The following is a 20,333-nucleotide window of genomic DNA, read 5'->3' as shown; positions in this document are numbered from 1 at the left end:
CTTACACTCTGCAGCCTTCTCTTTTTCATAGAAACAAAATTCTGTAAGCCAGAATCACAACGGGAGGACGGGCCAGACCGGCCACCTCTCACTTTTTGGTGAAATGGAAAGTAGCAATGGAGGGTTATGCTCAGATACCCTGTGGCTCTACTGGGCCCCTCGCTCCTCAAAAGACAACATCAACTTGATTACTTGAGTAAAGAAGATCCAAGGAGGTCGAGTGAAAAATAATAATCACCCCCCGGAAGATCCAAGGAGCTTAAAGGTTCTCTCACGGTATTTTAAGCCAACGCAGCAACTGTGCCCTTCCCGACTCTCATATCCAACTCCCGAAGCACTCTGGCTGCGCACAAACCACAGGCTCCCTCCTCCCCATAACCAGAAGAGAGAGAAAAGATACCTCCTCACGGGCGTCCTACCACTTTGTCTCTGTGTTTGCAAGTCTTTTCCAGCCGGTGGAAGCCGCAATGTTGGTGTTTTTCGGGCTGGTGGCCTACCTGGACGAACCGACGATAACGGAGCCGCCACCGGCGGTGCCAACGGCAACCCACCCGACGCATAGATCGATAGGGACTCTGCTGGTCGTGTTGGCTGTGATTACGATAGTGGGCGTCGTGGCAGGGGTGTTCGCACGTGTGTGTGGAGGCCGTCATCTGGCCGGAAGTGGGGAACATGACATCGAAGGGTGGGTGGAAAGGAAATGTAGGAGCTGCATTGACGGAGGGCTGCCACCCCCGGCGCCGCCGCCGCAGCCGCCCGGTCCGGTACAAGAATCGAAGGAAGCCCCCCAAGCGGAAGAGGCAAAGAAGTGAAGAAAATGCAGACCAGGTAGATCGTTGAAGTTCTTAACACAGACAGCTGACAACGAGTTAATGTTTGTAGGGAATGAAAATACTTGTAATTTGCCTATATTATGTCTTCTACTCGTATCACTTTTTTACTCTTAAAATGGAGCATACGCAGGTTTCCTTCCCTACTTCTTTTTAATTCTCTTTCTATTTTTACTGCTAAATCTGTAAGAATGTAGAAATCTTCTTCTTTTGGCCTTCTGTCTACTGCTCTTGTTGGATTCGCTCTGCTCAAACGATAAAGAAACATTTACTAATTGCAATGAAGCCCAGAGCAGAATAAGAAAGAAAAAGAAAAAGAGAGTGCTGGGCAGGTGCCGGCCAGTCTGTTTGGTCTCTTTCCCTACCGGCTATCCGCCCCACTTTCAGTCGGCAGTAAACAAAGCCAGCAAACTTCAGACCGTAAATTTCAGCTCGAAGGGAGCTGAACCGAGCAAATAAATGCACCAGTACTCCCTAACGACAACCCCTCCACGACTCTGTCCTTTTAACTGTTCAAAGTTCTTAGTTGAAATGAAAATAATTCCAGTAGAAATACACAATCGAGGAACGGGAGCAGGAGAATCCACAGCAGGCATAACAGAGTCTAATCATGATCTTAGATATGACAAAATTATTGCGTCAATGTGACCGTTATTAAGCTACAGAAAGTGGAACAAGAAAAGTGGTCACGGTGCTCCTTTTGGACCCCTGATTGAGAGAAAAAGAAGGATTTCAGTGTTTGGTACTTCATGACTCTACAGAGAGGGCGGTCGGAGTGGCATCCCAAGCAGAAAATGAACAAAAGGAAACTGAAATCTGAGAGGAATTTGACTGATCTCTTAACCGTTGGAAACCTTCTTGCTAGTTGCTACCATCATAACATCAAATAATGGGTTTCTTAACTTTTACCATTATTTTAACATGGTTTTACCACCCACAAGGTGATTTAACACCTTAAGGCTTTACTAAACTTGGGTTGTCCTATTGCATGATGTTGCTGACATATGAATTTACGCCATTCAATTGACCATAATAGCCAATTTATAATAGCACACCTTTCACTTAGATTATAATACACTATCTAAGGACATTAGTCTAGACCCACAATAGGAACTTTTATCAACTTACTATACTATACAAGTTTAGACCTACACACGAATTTTCAATATCTCACTAGACACATTAGCCTAGACCCATAACCGGCTTATCCAAGGCTTTATGGTTTACAATAGCTAATACCATTTGTCAACTTTAACACTATGCTCAAATAACTTCTTTGACTTAATATTCAAGAGGTAGTGCACTCTCTCAACAACTACACTTCAACGATTACAATTTCTCAACTTATACACTTTAACCATCAAGATTATAAATTTTCAAGGTTAGAATCTTTAGGAAACATAAATATATTGTGATTAAAAAAGAAAACGTATAAAATTATAGATATATTTAGAATATAAGATTTTTTTGAAAATAATTCTTATAATTTTTATGTAAAATACTAATGAGTATAATATTTTAAGAACAATTATATTATCATAAAAAATATGATTGAATAATTCATAAATTGAATAATTAAAAATAAATTAAATGACTAAAAACAATTTAATGTCAAGTATGTACACATAAACATATTATTTATATGAAATGTTTTATACTTATTAAGAATCATACAAAGATTAATTAAGTCTAAATAGCCCAAGCCAAAAACCATAGTGTCATGGTCTAGGAAAACCAAGACATGTTGAATAATGATAACAGATAACACTCTAAATTATCGATTCGTTGCCTAGATAAAAAGAAAAAAAATTATTAAATTATTAGTTTTTATAAATATATTGAATTTATGGAAAAGAGAAATACTTCATTGACTTATTATAATCAAAGTACATGAACCTATAGAGGAAAGTAATAGAGTCCGATTACAATTAAACTACCATTGTCCCAATTACACCCAAACCTAATACTTAAATATAAGTCCTAGCATAATTAAATAAACTAATATAAATAGAAGATTAACATAATTAAAACACCAACTAAAACTCATCCATGAAACCTGTTTCCGTAATAATTGTGGCTCTATAAGACTTCTTATACTATCTCAAGTGATTATAGTGGATCTCATATCTTATGGTTTTGGGTCATCGTTCAATACTCTTGGATATCTGGGTCTTCCTTGGTATTATGGGTTTGGGCCTATATTTCGACATAATTGGATATATAGTCTTTCCTTGGTTTTATGGGTTTGGGAAAACATGTATCTATTTTATGAAATATCAATTTTTTGATTTGAACAAGATGTTCAGGTTTTATATGAGCTGGAATGTGACCTTCGTTTTTTCCTGTTCCGATAATTGTTAGATGCCAGACCCAAGCGCGAAGGCTGGAAGCGAAGCCAATTCAATACATCAAGACCAAAAATAAAAGCCAATTATCCTCTTTCCCGCATTTTTTTTTTATCGACTGTTCGCTTCTTCTTCAAGCTCCAAGAGTTCAGCTGCCTATTCTCTTGCTCCCTGTAAGCTCAAACATCTGCTTCCTTATCAATCTGTCGTAAATGTATGTTCCTCACTTTAACGTTCAGTGTGAGGTTATGGAACTTTAAGATTCTCCCTAGGGTTATTTCCTTTATTCTATAACTTTTTTCTCTTAAGTGAGATTCTTCTTCGAGCACTTTTCGTGGCCGGAATGAGAGAGTTCCCGGGTGTCTTAAGAAGATTTTGTTTTTTTAACTTTTTTTTATGATGTTTAATTGGATTTTGGAGTGGAACTTTTTTTTGGATGATGAAGCGTTGGTTGACTTGTTTGAGTATGAAAACTTCCAATGCTCTCCGTTCTTCGTTCTTGTGACAGGCGTACCTAGTATCTCATAGTTTGTGCTTCATTTCAGTCAATTTGGTCGGGCAAACATTTTGGGACTGGATGAGCCCAAGAATTTCCTTAAAGTATTACTAGTTTCGGTGTCTCAGCACGCTTTGAAATATGCAGGTGACACAGATTAGCAACTGTTACATTAAGGGTGTTACTGTTTTTCCCACCTACGTTTCAAAACCTTACCTTGGTATATCCAAGGCGAAACTATGCTACTAAATTGCAACTTCTTGGCTTTCATGGAAGAAAAAAATTCCCAAATCCATGCTCTGCAATTTTGTGCTTGTTGACCTTTTTGTGACAATTTTGCTGGCAGTTTAGTTTATAAGAGTATGCAGAGGACCTCATTAAAATAGGTACTGTGCTTAACATGTCCATAAGGCACCGGCCACAATTATCTGTCATTATCTCTTTTCACATGGGAATAGCTTATGAACTTATGTGCTGCCTCTAGATTGACACATATGCTTCCCATGCATCTTTGCATACATTATGATGTACACTAAGCTCAATGGTGCAAGCTACGAGCTTAGATTTTGTAACATCTCTACCCAACAAGAAGACTCACTTGGGCCACATCTTTTTTCTTTTTTATTTGAACTTCTATTCATTGGTTTAATCATCATTCATACAAAAGACAGGAGCATCAACCTGCAGAGGGAAAGATTCCCCAAATACAAAATCAGGACTGGATCTTAGCTACTTTATCAGCAGTACGATTAGTAGCATGCAGAATATGTTGCCAAATAATCTGAATAGAGCCACAATAAGATCTGATTTCATCTGATGTATGTCTTATCTCCATGGAGATACCTTTCTTGAGCCAGATTATGATCAGAACGGAGTCTTATCTTCAATGGGTCACATATCTTTGCTTAATGTTGTTGAATATATGTATATACAAGAAAGTCAAACCATTGATTCTCTTGTTTTCAATAAGGTACCATAGTGCAGTAGATTATAACCAATTTGTTCTTTTTTTATCTTTTATTGAAGAAATGGGATCAAAACAACCTTCATTTGAATGTATTGAAAATTTTAAGTTATAGACTTTTTACCTAATCATACATCTGATAAAGTTCCTAGACTTCACACTAGAAGGGATTGCGTCATACATATTCTAAATTCCTAATAAAGAAAATGTTAGTAGGAATAGTGCCACATAAATAAGTCTATGGTTATTTATTGGGAAATGATCTCCTAACTTGTCTAGTCATTTTGGAATGGATTTAGACCCAGTTGTAACTAGGTATCAAAGCACAACGTCTACCTTGGTGGGCATAGTTGTGCCTCATTTAGTTTTATCTTGTTTGTGTAAACCCAGGTGTGAGGGGGAGTATTTGCTGGAATACTCCCACATAAATAAGTGTTAAGAAAAATCCAGTAGTTGTTAGTTGGGAAATGGTTAGTCATTTTAAGATAGAACTGAACCCAACTTTAACAGAAAAAGGAAAAAAAAAATAGTTTCTAAGTGCAACCTATGACACTTTTTTTGAATTATGCACTTTTGATACATCATAAATAGGTTTCCTTTCTATGTTGTGCTGATTTGTAAACATGAATAAAGTATCTGCATTTCTGATTTAACTTTCTTCTTTCTGTATGCAACATCTATCACCTACTTCAATCAAAAGCTTTTTTCTAAAAATAACCTATCAAAGCTTTCATCACATGATCTAGAATTCTGCTCACCTGCAAGTTATCATAGTTTCTCAAAGAAATAGGTAACTTTGCAGAGTTCCTCTAGACATTGATGGTAACCTGTTACATCTGCCAGCAAAACTACACTCAACACCTGTACTAAATAAACTGTTGAATTTGAATTGCTAACACAAATACCCAGGGTAATTTATCACTAAATTTTATTTAACTGTATTGTTTGATTTACAGTTTACAACCATCTATGAAGTATCAAATAATCTGAACTAATGGAAACAAATACCAATCGTGACTGGGGTGTGTTATGTGGCTTGATCTGTATTTCTGTGTTGGAATGCATGTGTACATTTTCTGTTTCGTTTTTCTCTACTGCACATTGATGACATACTTTTTTCAAATACTGGAGTTTGGAAAAAGTTAAACCTTTCTTTGTTGCACAGCCAGGTTCTTTAACCCAATAAACATGACCTGATGGGAGTGGCAATGAAGCTTGCAATAAATTCCCCTCTTTCTTTGGGAGCTCCACTTCATTGTTTGAAAAGATGCTGGACTCGGTCCTTCAATACATCATATGAGCACTTGAATCTACCTAGAAGATTTTGCTGTCAGGCGCAGATACATCCAGTACTCCTAAATGATTCTATGGGTCAGCATACTTTTCCTCCTTGGTTCAGGTAAGTGAATCATCATTTAGCTGTTACTAGCTGCTACCAATATCTGAGTAGAAGGGGGGGTGCGTTGCTTCTTTGAATTATATATGCTGTAAAGATTAAATTTTAGCTCTTTGTCATTGTATGAAAATTAAAGTGTATAAATGTACGTTTAGCTTAAGTCTCCAATATTAACTTCAGGGCAAGAATTGAACAACATGCTCTATTGTTTACCACAAGTGAATGTCCAAAAGTCTTAATATGTCTCTGAGAATCCAATCGTTGAGAGCCCATCTTCTTATCTTTTCTTGAAGGCCTCTCTTCATGATCTCTTATAGCCAATAGCCATCTACTAATATGTTATTTAATTACTTCATGCAGTGTAGCTCCAATGATGGACTGGACAGATAACCATTACAGGACTCTAGCACGGCTTATATCAAAGCATGCATGGCTGTACACAGAAATGGTTGTTGCAGAAACCATTGTTCATCAAAAAGAAAATCTGGTATGAGCTGGAAACTTTTTCTTAAAAATGAAAACAAGTTCTACTAAAAATAGGAAGGTGAAATTTGAGGAGAGAAAAGAGAGAAATTGAGAGATGGAAGAAAGAGGAGAGAAAGAGACCTCAATTTGATTCTCATTATTAAGTGGGATTTATCAAACTACAAAAATACCCCTTACATACTTAAATCACTTAAATCCTTATATCTCCCACTTTACACAACTAAATTACATGAAATTAAGACTAGAGACATAATCAAACATGTAGAATAAGATAATATAGAAATCAGAAAAATGTGCTGATGCAAAATGACCAAAATACCCTCAGTAGATTTTCTAACATTCCCCCTCAAGCTGAAGCATATATGTCCATCAACTTGTTGTAGAACGTCTAAAGTGGTCATTGGCTGGTGCTCTGGTTCGGCATCGCCACCTTGGCAGCATTGGACAAATTTATTGTCTATTTTTTATATCACTTCTTTAATATCTTTTGCTCATGCTCCTAGATCAGCAAATTCCTTTGCTGATACACTTGCTAAAGATGGGGCCTTCCTCCGATCTCTCATTGTAAAGGGAGGGCCCGCCTAATCTTGTATTCTGTTTTGCTGCTTTAATAAAATCTTGCATCACTTCAAAAAAAAGGAAGTGTAATGTAGGAGTTATAAGGGTTGAAGTGAGTGCAGGTATAATTGTCTATGTACTTTTTTTTTAACTTTATGTAAGGATTAGGAGTCGACTTCAATCCTAATCACGATAGCCTCTATTGCTCTCTTGCAGCCATCTCTTCTCTTCTCTTTCTCAATCCCCTTTATTTCATTGTTTCACAGTTTTCCAGCAAACAACTGATGACTGAAAGATCCCTTTGGTTTTGATTCTTAGTTCCATTAAAGATGGTGTATTTTTAATTCATTTTTGTAACTTTTACAGGACAGATTCTTGGAATTTCCTCCAGAACAGCATCCGATTGCCCTTCAAATTGGTGGGAGTAATATATCTAACCTAGCAAAAGCAACAGAACTTGCAAATACTTACTGTTATGATGAGATCAATCTTAAGTTAATACCCTAGCCTTTCTGCTTCATTGTTGTATTCGTTTCTACTTCTTTTCTTCACTTTTCTCTGTCCTGAGACCTAGAAATATCATGGAACAGCTGCGGATGTCCAAGTGGAAAAGTAGCTGGCCATGGATGCTTTGGTGTTAGTCTCATGCTTAACCCTAAGGTGAGCTGAGATATGGCTGAATTATCTATCATAAACTAATAGTTTTATTTTTCAAAGTATTAATGTGACTATGTTTTTGAGGCTTGACATGGAAGTTTTGTTACACAAGGGAAGTTTGTTGCAGAGGCCATGTCTGCCATTGCTGCCAATTCTAATGTTCCTGTCAGTGTGAAATGCCGGATTGGTGTTGATAATCATGATTCTTATGACGAACTCTGTGAGTTTTTTCTTGACTTTCATTTTTTATTTAGTAATTTGATAATTTTGACTTTATATACTACGTGAAAGAACGTTCACCACATCAAATCTATCTGTTTGCAAAATACACTTTTTTTGCATTTTATCTTGAAGTAATGTGTTCCGATATATATGTAACATGAAATGGAACGAGCTGATATGTTGTTTGATGGCCTAAAATATTGTATCTGGATTTTTTTTCTTCGTTTTTTTAAGCTAAAGGAGCTGTGGATTGAAGCATCCAAAGAATCATCTTTATGTAGCTGGTCTGGTTGTTTGATCTGTGGTTATCCAAAGGGTAGCTATTGGTTAGAAGGGTGAACTTTAAAACCGTAGATTATTGTCCCACTGATAGTGGTTAGAGAAGATTCTTAGCATGGGATTGTACAGAAATTGGCTTTCTCAGGTCATGAAGTTAGTGTTGAATTATGTGAAGAAGGGTATATTGGTAAGTTTACATTTGTCTGATTGTCCCTCTAGGGTAGTAGTAAGCTCAGATGTTTATAGGAGCTTTATATTCCAATTTTCATTAATTCAGAAGTGTATATAGGGAGATATAGGGATTTTAATGTAGTGGGGCATTTCTGTATTTTTAACTTGAGTGAGTATTAATACAGAGAGCCTCACCTCCAGGTCTCATTGAAGTACGTGCATACTTCTGTACACTTCTCTCAGCTCTGTTCTCTTTTCTATCTTCTTTCTTCTCTCTCTCAACTCAATCTCTCAATTTAACAGTTAGTTTTGGCCCTCACGTGATATTTTGGGTGGAATTCTTTTTGGCAAAGATGTGTTGAAGCTCCCTGTTTAATTGTCTTCCCTTCTGTTGTTTTATTTATTTATTTTAACATGAACCTACTAAGGCTTTCTGTTAAATATAACTCCAGATGTCACCAGGACCAACTCAATCAAGCCGCTAATCTGCTCTGGATGGTTTGTTTATTAGTTCCTCAAATGTTTTATCCACTGAGACTGATTAGGTGTATAATTTTACTGCGTTTTCTTCCAGGCACCTTTATTGATACAGTTGCTTCTCATTCTCCAACAAAACATTTTATTATACATGCAAGAAAGGCATTGTTGAGTGGCCTCAGCCCTGCTGAGAATCGGAAAGTTCCTCCTTTGAAGTATGTACATTTTTATGGCTCTCTTTCTTTCCTTTTGAATTAGGCTAAATGACTAGAACAATCATGCTGACAATAAATGTATCAATGAAAGGGATGCAATTAAATATGAAGTGCACCATTGTACAAAACATTCAAAAAATTGGGCCTACAAAAAATAACTACTGTAATCTACCTATATGACTTTGAGAATGTGAATTTATTAATGGGAATAATCTGCATCATTCGGCTAATATCTAAATGTGTGAGTGTAACTAGATTAACGTAGCTTCAACTGGCCTAGAGTGAAGTAACATTGTTTGTTACAGAAAGATGTATCCATTGGATGAATAATTAAACCACAAACTTGAGCACATCTCCATATCTAGTTACAAATGAATGGTTCTGATTGATCATATTTGACGTAAGGTCCACGTTTTGTATGTTTTTATGAGAAGATGTTTAGTATAAGTTGATACTTTGAAGTGCAAACTTTTCAACTGCAATTTGGGCATTTCATTTTGCTCGAAATTTCATATCATTTTCTTATGCTGTGTTCATTCCATTTTTTCACAGATACGAATACTACTTTGGTCTTCTACGTGACTTCCCAGAATTGCAATTTACAATAAATGGGGGAATAACTTCCATTGATGAGGTATGGCTGGTTTTTAATACTTTTGGATTGATTACTTGTCCATGCTTTGCCTCTTTTTTCTGCCCATTGTTTGACGTTTTTGACTGATAATAGCATTTTAAACTCTTCTATCTTACCATAAGTTCTTCATAATTACTTATTAGTACACCAAATAGATTGATGCAGCAAGGAAAGAAGGAGCTCATGGGGTGATGGTTGGACGGGCTGCTTACAATAAGTAATGCACTATTTTACCAAATAGAATATCATATATTGCATTTTATGGCTCCACCGTCATTTCTTTTATCTGTGACATACTGGCAGCCCCTGGTCCCTTCTAGGAGAGGTTGATAGTAAAGTGTTTGGTGTAGCTGGTTATGGCCTTTCTCGCCGTCAGGTCGGTTCTATATTTACTCATTTTGTGTACTTTTCTGGTCAAGACATCATCATTCAATCTGATATGTGTTGCAGATCCTTGAAGGGTTTCAAGTATATGCAGATTCTGTTTTAGGGAGATATGGGCACGGCAAACCAAGTCTTCGACAAGTGGTGAAAGTCAGTAACTTTTGCATGGGCTTCTTTTCTCTTATCTCATAACAGTTGTCTTCTTTTTGGTAGAGGAAATTTTGTGAAAAAGAAGTGTTATGCTAATTAGGTGCTAAACTGGAATTATCTGTCTGTCCTTGACTTCGGAGTTTGATGATGTATCTCCTTCTATGGTGCAGCCTTTGCTGAATCTTTTCCATTCAGAACCAGGGAATGGTCTCTGGAAAAGGAAAGCAGACTCTTCACTGCGTCATTGCCAGGTATGCTTAATTATGCCCTTGGACCCTCATCCCCATTCTTGCTTTGAGCCATATTTGGTGCATATAAAAGACAATGAACTGCCTTTGGTCATCTTCCTCTCATGAAATCTGGATTTTATGGCTATTATGCTACTTGGTCTTGTTATTGAATAGCTTACATATAGTTAAAGCTAAACCAATTTCACTCTATACCCATAGTTGCAATATCACTGTGCAAAACAATGAAAATTCCCCAATGTTCAGCTGCATTGAATATATAGTGGGAATATTTATTTATTCATTGAGAAGTATAGTGGCATCATTATAGTCAATAAAGGCTTCCTTGCAATTCTTAGTTTGCATCATCATCATTTAATTGTTTCCTGGATGACCTTGATAGGTTTCTTGATGCTTTTTTTTTTTTTTGGGTCTGGATGGCACCACAAGGAAACACATCATAAAATTTATTGTTTTTACTGTAATGTGTTTTCTGCTTAAATGAAAATCTCTGGATTAAGAATTGTTACTTGTGGATGCTTGATCTCTGTAGACTGTGAAGTCTTTTCTGGAGGAGACCTTGGAAGCCATTCCAGATGCTGTACTGGATTCCGGTATGACTGAGAGGGACCCCGTTTTTGTAGACACTTTCTCTAATCTGCAGCACTCGCTACCTCCTCCATATTATTCAAGAGAACAAGAGTTGGTTTGTTCTTAATATAGAGTTTTCCTGTTTTTATGTTCCTGCACATAATTCTTAAATTTTTAGTAATTTTATTCAGTATTATTATTTATTCATTAGTGCGTATGCAACACCGAACAGGCCAGTCCTCGCTTTCCTGCAGTTCTGGACACCAACCCAGGAAAATTCCAAGGGCTTGTTTGGATTGGCTGTTTGATTCTTGAAAAGCTGTTTTCTAGTTGTTAGCAAAGCATTCTTTTGTTTCTACTATTTTGACTCTCTACACCAAGTACAAAAAAAGTTAAGAAAAGCAAAAGAGTTTTTGCCTTGAAAGTAGATTATAAAAGGAGAAAGGGTTCTAGTGATTTGCCCTCGAGTACGCAATGATGGTACCGATCAGTCTCAACCAACCTAAGGCGCATCGAGAGTAAACAGCTTTAGTTAGTTGGCCACCGTGCTGATGTGCTGTCTTTGGCAAAGCGATTCCCTGTCTCTCCACTGCATTACACCATCTGCACTCTGCTTGTGATCCCCAACCAAATTGGTTTGCCATGAGATTCTTCTGCTAGTACTAAATGGTAGGGGTGCGGCTGAAGCAAGAACGGGAGCCCCCTCCTGTAATGTGGGAAAGCGGATTCTTGCGGGCGCACACAGTTTGTAGAAAAACCTCTGATATCAATGGCTGCATGACTGGAGGATCACCTTTTTCTGGATGAAAAGACTAAGAAGCAACTCGAGTACGCAGTCCTCGTGATCTTCCATTGTCATAGTACAGCGACAGGGAAGTCGAAAGTGGGTGGTCGGTCCAGCCAGAGTCCAGGGTCCCCACCCCACCAGCATCGAAAGCACGGGCGCACTGTGCTAGAATTTAAAACACGTGAAAGAAAGGCAAGGCCCCTAGGCAGTGTTGGCTCCTACATAGAATATATTCTCGCCCACATACAAAAACAGGAAGAGAAGCTCGATCACGGGCAACCAAAAGCCACAGAACAAGAACAAAAACCCCTTCACATAAGTTCATCCATGCCTACTATCATATTCCGAGAGCAGCATTTAATAAATCAAAATTATCAAAACCAAACAAAGGGTGGGCTCTCTGAGGTGGACATTGCGAACTGCTCACAAGCAACTACCCTTCTCCCGTGAACTCTTACTCTTTCTCTCCCTGACTTTCTCTTTCATCTTACATTCTCTGTGCATCCAGAAAAGGAGGAAGCAACGTGTTGGGACCGTATAAAAGTTTCTCGGTGTGATGAACGATCTCCAACGAACAACTCTCCTGCTGTTGCGCCGCTTCTCTTTGCTCTATCACGATCTCTATTTCCATGTTTAGGTCTGTACAGTGTCTGTGCGTTATACTTCTCTTGCTTCACTCGCCTCCACATGTTTTTTCCCACAGCAAAGGACTCAGACCACGCAGGTCGCCGGCGAAGCCACTGCCTGCTAACACCACGCGTACCCAATTGGTCGAACAGCAGTTCATGCTGTGGGTTCGCTTTGTCGGAAGGCTCAGGCATTCCCTCTTCCATACCGCGAAGAATAAGATTTTCCCTTCGTACACTTTGATTGTCGACAAAAAACCGTCGAAAGGCGACTTCACTTCCATTCAGGACGCCATTGATTCGCTTCCTTTCATTAACATTGTGAGAGTAGTGATTAAAGTTCACGCAGGAGTTTACACGTAAGTTCCAATTTTTTTCTCCTCTCCTCGATTCTCCATTTGCTACTTTTGTTCTTCTTGCTGATATATGTGGAGGTTGCGATGTAATTTCCTAAGGTTTCTTCGATTTTATTTTTTTAATTATACTGGATTTTCTCCTCCGGAATCGTGTGAGCCATCTCTCTTCTTCTTTTTTTGTAATGGACATGCTCTTAACTGGACTTCATTGTAACAAGCTGAAAATTGATCAGGGAAAAGGTAAACATTCCTCCATTAAAAGCTTTCATAACCATAGAAGGAGCAGGAGCAGATGTTACCGTAGTTCAATGGGGAGACACAGCTCAGACACTTGGACCAAAAGGACAGCCTATTGGGACCTTCAACTCTGCCACATTTGCCGTGAATTCTCCTTACTTCATTGCCAAGAACATAACATTCAAGGTAAAAGTGGCGAAAAAACAAACATAAGAAAGAAAGATCTATTTCCTACTTACAAGTTCCTTTAACTCATTTACTAGTTTCAAGATAAAACATTTTTCCCTTGAAGGAAGAAGCGAATTACTTCTCTCCATACCATTTCCACAGTATCTAGCTTCTCTGTTCTGCGATCACTATGGTTTTTACGACCAAGTCAACATATCTGAGAATTTTTCCTCCCACTTTGTCAACTAACTAACAAATCCACAGCTCCAGGTTGACATTTCTCATGATTTTTCCTGTTTTAGACTCTAAACGCACTCCGTGGCTTTGACTTCTCTCTGATATTACACAAAATGTTATTCTTTGAGGTGGATATTTGATAACTTATTCTTCAGCATTATTTAAAAAAATCCGTTTTTGTAACTAAATGCAACTCACCCGATTATTCTTCACATGCAATTTATAAACATTTCGGATCGTTCTCCTGCTTTTTGCTTGCCCAGGATATATACTTTAGCTGTTCTTCGAAGGATAATGTGTTTTTCTCCTGTCTTTTCCTCGTTTAGTGGGTTTTGGCCGTATGATTGATTCTAACTCTCCTGCACTTTTCTTTACAGAACACTACCCCTGTCCCTCCACCAGGAGCTGCAGGAAAGCAAGCAGTTGCATTAAGAATATCGGCAGATACAGCTGCTTTCTTAGGTTGTAAATTCTTGGGAGCACAAGATACACTCTATGATCATCTGGGCAGGCATTATTACAAAGACTGTTATATTGAGGGCTCTGTGGATTTCATATTCGGAAATGGACTCTCCCTTTTTGAGGTAGATTATCACCTTGAATCTTATTTGACATTATTGGAAGAATATATCTTCCTCATTTTGAATTTTCTTTTCGGTATCTGAATCTACTGAGTATGGCAGATAAGATTGAATACAATTTACCAATGACAGCCATCAATAGTTTTAGAGACGTTGTGGGCAGTCCATGATGAGAAAAGATGTTGCTGGTTGTTTATGGAAAAAAAGTACCCATCTTAAGTTCTGGACATTTCAATCTTCAGAGAAAAGCAAAAATGGGAAGCGATCTAATAATCATTGCCATAAAATTCTGTGTTTCAATAAAAACTCACTAAAGAGAATCAATTGCAAGACTCATAAGCAAGATCATTACTTATAGTAACTGTGTGAACCATCATCTACCCAAAGTTGGATCACAAAATCTGGGTCTCTGTTTGCAGGGTTGTCATGTACATGCCATAGCTCAGAACTATGGTGCTCTCACAGCTCAGAACAGGATGAGCCTCCTAGAAGACACGGGTTTCTCGTTTTTGCACTGCAAGGTGACCGGATCAGGCGTGCTTTATCTGGGTAGAGCCTGGGGCGCCTTCTCAAGAGTTGTCTTTGCCTACACATACATGGACAACATCATTATCCCCACCGGCTGGTACAATTGGGGCGACCCTAACAGAGAATTGTAAGCCTTCTTACCTTCCTTTTTCTTATAATCCCAATAGCGCTTACAAACGTAGTAAATCCCCTTTACATGTGAGGGGATCAAAGAAAACTCACAGAAAATGACCCGTTGTAGACAAAATAGAAAGAGGAAGACAGAAGAGAACCAGTCCCACTAATAGTGGACTACAAAGCACTTCACTTTTGTGTGAAAAGGGCCATTGCCGTTGCTAGTCCTAGAGCTTGTGTGTGTTGAGATCCAGATACAAGCAGCAGCAGCAGCAGCTTCCGCGTGATAATACTGCCATATTGGTTCTCCACTTAAAAAGCTACAGGCCCTAACCATTAACTAACGTTCTCCACTTTGCACAAGAATATATGCAGGGATCGATCCGTAGTTGTACTAGTCTTCTCCAGTTAGTAATTAACTGAGGCTGTTCCTAAAAGTAGCATAAACTGGAGTGTGAGGAAGGTGGGTGGGACAGGCTTTGGCCAGAAACACAAATATTTAGACCTAAAGTAAGTTTGGCATTTTTCACTTTTGGCGGCGAATCTATGTCACTGGCGTGTCAGGACGTAGATTCTTGGCATTTCTCGCAAGAGGCGTTGGTTAAGAATTCTTTTAAGTCCCTTCACGTTATGGTTGTTACCCTCATTAGAGCTGCTACATGTCCACTGTAAGTTTCTCTCGCAGGGAGGATTTATCAAAATCGTACTCTTGGGATGGCTTGAGTTTAACCATTACGACATGATTAGACAAGAAGTCTGACCATGAATTTCTCTCGCCTTCTTAAATAGTTAAAAGGAGACCTGGGCGGCGGCGGCGGTGGTAGAAGGAACTGCATAAAATAGTGCCAATGAGGCTACGATCCTTTTGGATCTCGCGTTTTTTTGTTCTCTTTGGCAATTCAGCAATCTTCGTTTGCTCTTACTGAGGATTGATCTGTGTTGAAAACTTGCAGGACGGTTTTCTACGGGCAGTACAAGTGCACAGGAGCGGGAGCGAAGTATGCAGGGAGAGTTTCATGGTCCAGAGAACTGACGGATGAAGAGGCCAAACCTTTCATTTCATTAAGTTTTATTGATGGCCCCGAATGGATTAAATTATAGACTCTCTCCACCTCCTTACTTTAACCAATTTACAGCTGCAAAGAAAAAGAAAATGACGAGTATAGTCACTGGCAAGCCACCTTCTGGAGATTTTTTAATCTGGTCCAGCTCTTCTAGGCCACGGTAGACCACTCCTTCCAAGTCACCGAGTTTGAGGGAAAAAAACTCTCTCCCAAACTATTCGAGCTCGGCTAAAAAGCAAATCCCACGCATTGCAAATCCAGCTTCGAAGTTGCATTCTGTATTCCTTTCTCCCTCCATGGGCCAATAAGGCTGTGGTTTTTGCTCGGAAAACCCCCCTTCACGGGCGCCATTATTGATGCGCTGTGTCCTTATTTTCTGCGCTTAAACCTACTCGGAACTTTCTCCGAAAGCCTAATCGCCGAATTTAGTGTTTTCTATTTATGAAACGCATTCGTCTTCTGAATCTCTGATTACATAATGGGTCAGTGAGATGTGCTGGAATCACGTCACTCATAGATTCTTTGTGGATATGCTTTGAGGGTTCCGTTCTCGTCTCAAATCGAGAGCCGAAGGGCGAGGGCAAGATTTTCATAAACACCTATTTGGAATTCGGATCCGTTTTAGTTAATTGAGGATTAGGGAGCTGATTTCTAGACGGTTTCTGGTGAGTCTGGCAAAAAAACACAGTTCATGAGGGTGCTTACTGCTTATATGAAGGTTCGATGACAAACGCCCTGTTTAAAATTCAAACTAAAAGTAGTTAAATAAGCCTCGGTTTTCATTAAACAAGATCAATAACCAGCTTAAATATTCCGACACGAGAAGGGTTATTTTTTAAACAAAAAGTCTGCAGTCACCACTCTCCTCTCGCCAGTCTACCTTTGAAGGCGAGATGACGACTAAAGTTGCCGCAAACGCAGACGGAACATGCAACTCCATTTTTTTGTCTCGTGGTCCGAGCTGCGAAAGGTACAACGGGGTGTGAAAAGGATCGAGGATGGCTCAAGCGTTTCATGCATCAAATCACTGCACAGCTTTCGCCGAACGTTACAACATTTTGCCTACTGTTTGCCTCTGTCTCAGTCGTTTTCACAGGAGGCTTCCTCGTGTCGGCTGGCTTTTATCTTTACTGTCTTTTAGCCGTCCAGAAGCCCAAAAACGACCGAAGCTTCAGAACTTCCAAGTTGGCTTTTCGAATTTTCAAGTTTCTATTTGGAAGAAGAAAAAAAAGGAAAAAGCTAAGCCATGGAGACCTCGCTACTCATGGGTCGTGAGACACAACGACACTCGTGTCTTCCAAATGCCAGTTTTCCAGACCATTTACAGACCCAGATAGAGTTGCAGGCAAAGTCTCATAGATGGTGCACAAGTAACGAAATTGCCCTTGAATTTTCTGTTACCAGGGTAAGGCATGGCCTCTGGGCTCTGATGATCTTAAAACCAAAAGGACACGTTTCGATACTTCCACCGTTCCGTCAAATCAATCCCTAATCATTAGCTAAAACCTGATTTAAAATCACCGTCCTCTAAGTTGGCAGCAAAATCAACGCGCCCAGAAGTTCAGATTATGCGGCGCCCTTCTTTTATGTTCTTGTTCTGTAAGTAGTAACTCCCCAGATATACAAGCGATTGTTTTAACTGAAAATATCGTCGACCTTTGATTTCTTCCAGCCATTCTAACAAAGTGATGTAAAAAATATTGAAAGGACGATGCTCAAGTCTTCCAGTGATGGGGCTTGTGATACTCATCGGCCCTGACAATTTATGGGTATCAGTCGACAATAAAGTAAAAAGCATGATAATCCGATCGATGTATCACTTTCACCGTTAAAAGCAGAAAAGATGAAACGACTCCACATGAATTCGATTCAGGAAAGAGGAAAGGCTGCGTAGAGATAGAGTAGTCGATGCCTAGTCTAATTTTTCCATTCACCACGATGTCAAGTAGTAAAACAACAGGACCAGGTAGGACCAAGTGCCCTCCAAGAACTGTTCCATGGGAAGGAGCAACAGAGAGAAACAAGGAACGCATTCATTGATGACGAACTCGCCCTACTCGGCAAGATAGCAATGAATCATGAACCAAGAAGAAAAAAATAAAAAATTCCCATTAGTTGCCTCAAAGGAGACAACAATAACAACAAAAAAAAGCTTATCCATTTCCTTCAAACATGATCAGAACCATAACATCCTTTCTCATACAATACAATCAAATTCAAAATCCAAATCTGTGTTAGAGAAGTAGCTACAACCGCGTGGCTTTCCTACATTACTTACGTCAGGATTGCAGACGAAATGGCAGAAGAACAAAAGAAGCTATAACTTCCTTCTTCCATATTACCATCTCCTCTGTAAGTGATCTGCCTCTTCTCTAACAAACTCGGTCGATTTATCAAGTCTACCCAGTACAGCATTCTTGAAATTGAACACTTCTTGAACCTGGGAACACGAGCGCTGCATCCGCACCCCACACAAACTAGCCCTCGACTCTACCATTTCGTTCAATGAGAGTCTCTTCTTGGGCCCTGGTTCCGGCCTTTGCTTTGGAGCACTTTGAGACCTTACTTTTGCTCTAAAAGATTGAGTATTTGCCATGTAATTAGGGAAGTTTGGGTATCTACGGAAGAAGCTTTCTGCACAAACAGTCTTGGCAGGAGTGACCGGCATTCCCGAGTGAGACCTATCAGAGTTGAGGAAGCGAGGGGTACTTTGAGCAGTGGAGAACCTACATTCTTCTCCAGTGAGACCCCAATCGAAGTCTGGATAGTTACGGCAGTCAGGAATGGAGAGACGGCCGGGGATATGGCAAGGCAGTGGAGAGGAGAGTGTTTGGGACGGTGGGTCTTCCCCGCAATCTGACATAGAAGCGTTTGTTCTTCTAGATCTTGATTTGGGCCTACAGGTGTCAATTTCGACAATTTTCGGGCTCTCGTCAAAAGCATTAATGGCAGTCTCCAAGGAAGCAGACAACCTCCTGCTATGGATGGACGCGATGTGCTCGCTTCTCGAATCGTCAAGTCTTTCCTGCAGAACGGAGAATGAAAGAAAATTAAAACACAGAAAAAAGGATTCCACCGACATAGTCATCTAGGAATGCATTGGGAAACTTAGCTAGCAAGAAAAAAACAGAAGTTTAAATTGAACATACAATTGACTTCCTGCGACGGAATTCTGGGTGAAGCGTACGATCTCTGTTCACAAGCATACGAGATTTTTGGGCTCGAACCGATGTTTGGGCTCTAATGAGAGCTTGCATTCTGTGAAGTGTAGCAGCAGCTTGCTTCCTCACCAGATAACCTCTAACATGTGCTTGCAACTTTACCAGTCCTTTGAGTGCCCGAAGAGCCTTCTTTGCCTGTCCAGAACTATAGTCAGATTCACGGCCAAGTTCAGTAGCTAAGAAGGTGTCTAAGAAAATGAAAAGACAGGAAAACAGAGGAAGAAACCTAATTGACTAACTGCAATGACCGGAACAGAATCTTGTTTGCTAGAAAGCCCAGGCAAATGAAGAGGAAAAAATGGAGAAGTGGAAACAAAACCAAGATCAAATAGACAACGATGACTTTCAACTAAAACTGAAACTTGAGAGAGTGATAGAGAAGCAGACTTCTACGGAGCATGGTGGAGAAAACAAAGATGGGAGGCGTTTCAAACAAATTAAACTGCGCATGTTCAAGTCCAGTTAAAAAAAAAAAAAACTAGAGAGCTCAAGTGTATAAGAGCATCTATTTCAAGGAACGAAAACCAACCACCGTGCTCAGTTCTATAAAATTCCCGTAGGACCCGCAACTAAGCCGACGTCAAAAGCAAGAAGAGGAGAAAATCAATTTTCCATACCAAATATCCGCGAAAAACTGTCTGAATCTTCACCGCAGCCCACCTCTCCCTCCCACCCCCAAACATGGTTCCTCTTCCATGGCTCGTGAGCCTTACAACCGCAACAGCCGCTTGTGCAGCTGCCACGGCCGCATCAGCAGCAGCCGCAGTTGCGGCTGCGACTGCAATGGCGTGTTTACTCTGCTCCTTATCAGTTTCACTGTAATATGAACTCAGCCAGGTCGCATCTACTGCAGGAACACCGCCGGGAAAGCTCGCCGTATATTGGCCGTCGTCCCGATTCGACTTCCCAAAGCTCCACCTCCTTTTCTCCTTCCGGTCGCTAATATTTGAATTCTCTCTTTGCTCCTTCTCTTTCTTTCCACCTCCTAGCAAGCTTCTCAGCCACCTCGTCGCCCGGCCCATCGCCCGGTTGCCAGAATCTTCTAATTCCGAAAGCGAAGAACCAGAAGAAAAGCTTCCACTCTGTGAAGAGAGAGAGAGAGAGAGAGGGGGGAATAAACAGGAAGAAAAGGAAGTATTACGAGAAATGGAGTGTGCAACAGAGCGGTTTCGTTACAGGTTGCAAGAAAGAGAAGTAAATGAGTGCTGAATGAAATAAATATAATAACCAGAGAATAATTTTGAAAAAAATAACTAAAAATTGAATGAAGATAAGGGATTTTCGAAAAACCTATCGCCTCCTCGTGAAGAACTGCATTATAAGACAAAAGAG

The 20,333-nt window shown here is 39.6% G+C and overlaps 4 protein-coding genes across 6 annotated transcripts; 3 read left to right on the top strand and 1 right to left on the bottom strand.

The window, feature by feature from the left end:
• The first annotated feature begins 467 nt into the window (after positions 1-467).
• On the top strand, positions 468-812 carry LOC137937429 (uncharacterized). The gene has a single exon (XM_068782491.1). It carries the CDS (start codon positions 468-470, stop codon positions 810-812), a length of 345 nt encoding a protein of 114 aa, XP_068638592.1.
• Positions 813-3,210: 2,398 nt separating this feature from the next.
• On the top strand, positions 3,211-11,536 carry LOC137936002 (uncharacterized). Of its 2 annotated transcripts, none has more exons than XM_068780475.1 (13): positions 3,211-3,348; positions 5,801-6,034; positions 6,392-6,518; positions 7,442-7,569; positions 7,666-7,735; positions 7,850-7,952; positions 8,979-9,096; positions 9,649-9,730; positions 9,886-9,947; positions 10,034-10,106; positions 10,181-10,264; positions 10,435-10,515; positions 11,045-11,536. In XM_068780475.1, the coding sequence occupies exons 2-13, from the start codon at positions 5,832-5,834 to the stop codon at positions 11,207-11,209; spliced, it is 1,296 nt and encodes a 431-aa protein (XP_068636576.1). In that variant the 5' UTR covers positions 3,211-3,348; positions 5,801-5,831; the 3' UTR covers positions 11,210-11,536. The 2 variants fall into 2 exon arrangements, with proteins under 2 accessions (XP_068636576.1, XP_068636577.1); XM_068780476.1 differs by having other exon boundaries at positions 3,211-3,389.
• A 769-nt stretch (positions 11,537-12,305) lies between these two features.
• Positions 12,306-16,111, top strand: LOC137936003 (probable pectinesterase 53). The gene is made up of 5 exons (XM_068780477.1): positions 12,306-12,854; positions 13,085-13,274; positions 13,871-14,077; positions 14,494-14,729; positions 15,670-16,111. Exons 1-5 carry the CDS (start codon positions 12,499-12,501, stop codon positions 15,815-15,817), a joined length of 1,137 nt encoding a protein of 378 aa, XP_068636578.1. The 5' UTR covers positions 12,306-12,498; the 3' UTR covers positions 15,818-16,111.
• A 1,805-nt stretch (positions 16,112-17,916) lies between these two features.
• On the bottom strand, positions 17,917-20,333 carry LOC137936783 (protein IQ-domain 26-like). 2 transcript variants are annotated; one of them, XM_068781661.1, is made up of 4 exons: positions 20,292-20,333; positions 19,619-20,083; positions 18,930-19,136; positions 17,917-18,805 (listed from the first exon to the last, which is right to left on the bottom strand). In XM_068781661.1, the coding sequence occupies exons 2-4, from the start codon at positions 20,021-20,023 to the stop codon at positions 18,119-18,121; spliced, it is 1,299 nt and encodes a 432-aa protein (XP_068637762.1). In that variant the 5' UTR covers positions 20,024-20,083; positions 20,292-20,333; the 3' UTR covers positions 17,917-18,118. The 2 variants fall into 2 exon arrangements, with proteins under 2 accessions (XP_068637762.1, XP_068637761.1); XM_068781660.1 differs by lacking the exon at positions 20,292-20,333 and having other exon boundaries at positions 19,619-20,185.

Source organism: Aristolochia californica, unplaced genomic scaffold (genome assembly GCF_029961685.1).
Source record: "Aristolochia californica isolate CCGP_79_NKW_82.1479 unplaced genomic scaffold, dmAriCali1.0.hap1 SCAF_7, whole genome shotgun sequence".
NCBI lineage: Eukaryota > Viridiplantae > Streptophyta > Magnoliopsida > Piperales > Aristolochiaceae > Aristolochia > Aristolochia californica.
This window is presented reverse-complemented; position numbering and strand designations above follow the sequence as displayed.

Excerpts from the sequence above, each read along its gene's own strand:
- LOC137937429 (XM_068782491.1), top strand. The coding sequence starts at position 468 with ATGTTGGTGTTTTTCGGGCTGGTGGCCTACCTGGACGAACCGACGATA.
- LOC137936002 (XM_068780475.1), top strand. The coding sequence starts at position 5,832 with ATGGGAGTGGCAATGAAGCTTGCAATAAATTCCCCTCTTTCTTTGGGA. Across the intron at positions 7,570-7,665 it reads TATGATGAGATCAATCTTAA|CTGCGGATGTCCAAGTGGAA; the intron begins GTTAATACCCTA and ends ATCATGGAACAG. Across the intron at positions 9,948-10,033 it reads GGACGGGCTGCTTACAATAA|CCCCTGGTCCCTTCTAGGAG; the intron begins GTAATGCACTAT and ends ACATACTGGCAG.
- LOC137936003 (XM_068780477.1), top strand. The coding sequence starts at position 12,499 with ATGTTTAGGTCTGTACAGTGTCTGTGCGTTATACTTCTCTTGCTTCAC. Across the intron at positions 12,855-13,084 it reads GTTCACGCAGGAGTTTACAC|GGAAAAGGTAAACATTCCTC; the intron begins GTAAGTTCCAAT and ends AAAATTGATCAG. Across the intron at positions 14,078-14,493 it reads ATGGACTCTCCCTTTTTGAG|GGTTGTCATGTACATGCCAT; the intron begins GTAGATTATCAC and ends CTCTGTTTGCAG.
- LOC137936783 (XM_068781661.1), bottom strand. The coding sequence starts at position 20,023 with ATGGGCCGGGCGACGAGGTGGCTGAGAAGCTTGCTAGGAGGTGGAAAG. Across the intron at positions 19,137-19,618 it reads CAGTTTTTCGCGGATATTTG|GCAAAGAAGGCTCTTCGGGC; the intron begins GTATGGAAAATT and ends AGTTCTGGACAG. Across the intron at positions 18,806-18,929 it reads TCCGTCGCAGGAAGTCAATT|GAAAGACTTGACGATTCGAG; the intron begins GTATGTTCAATT and ends TCCGTTCTGCAG.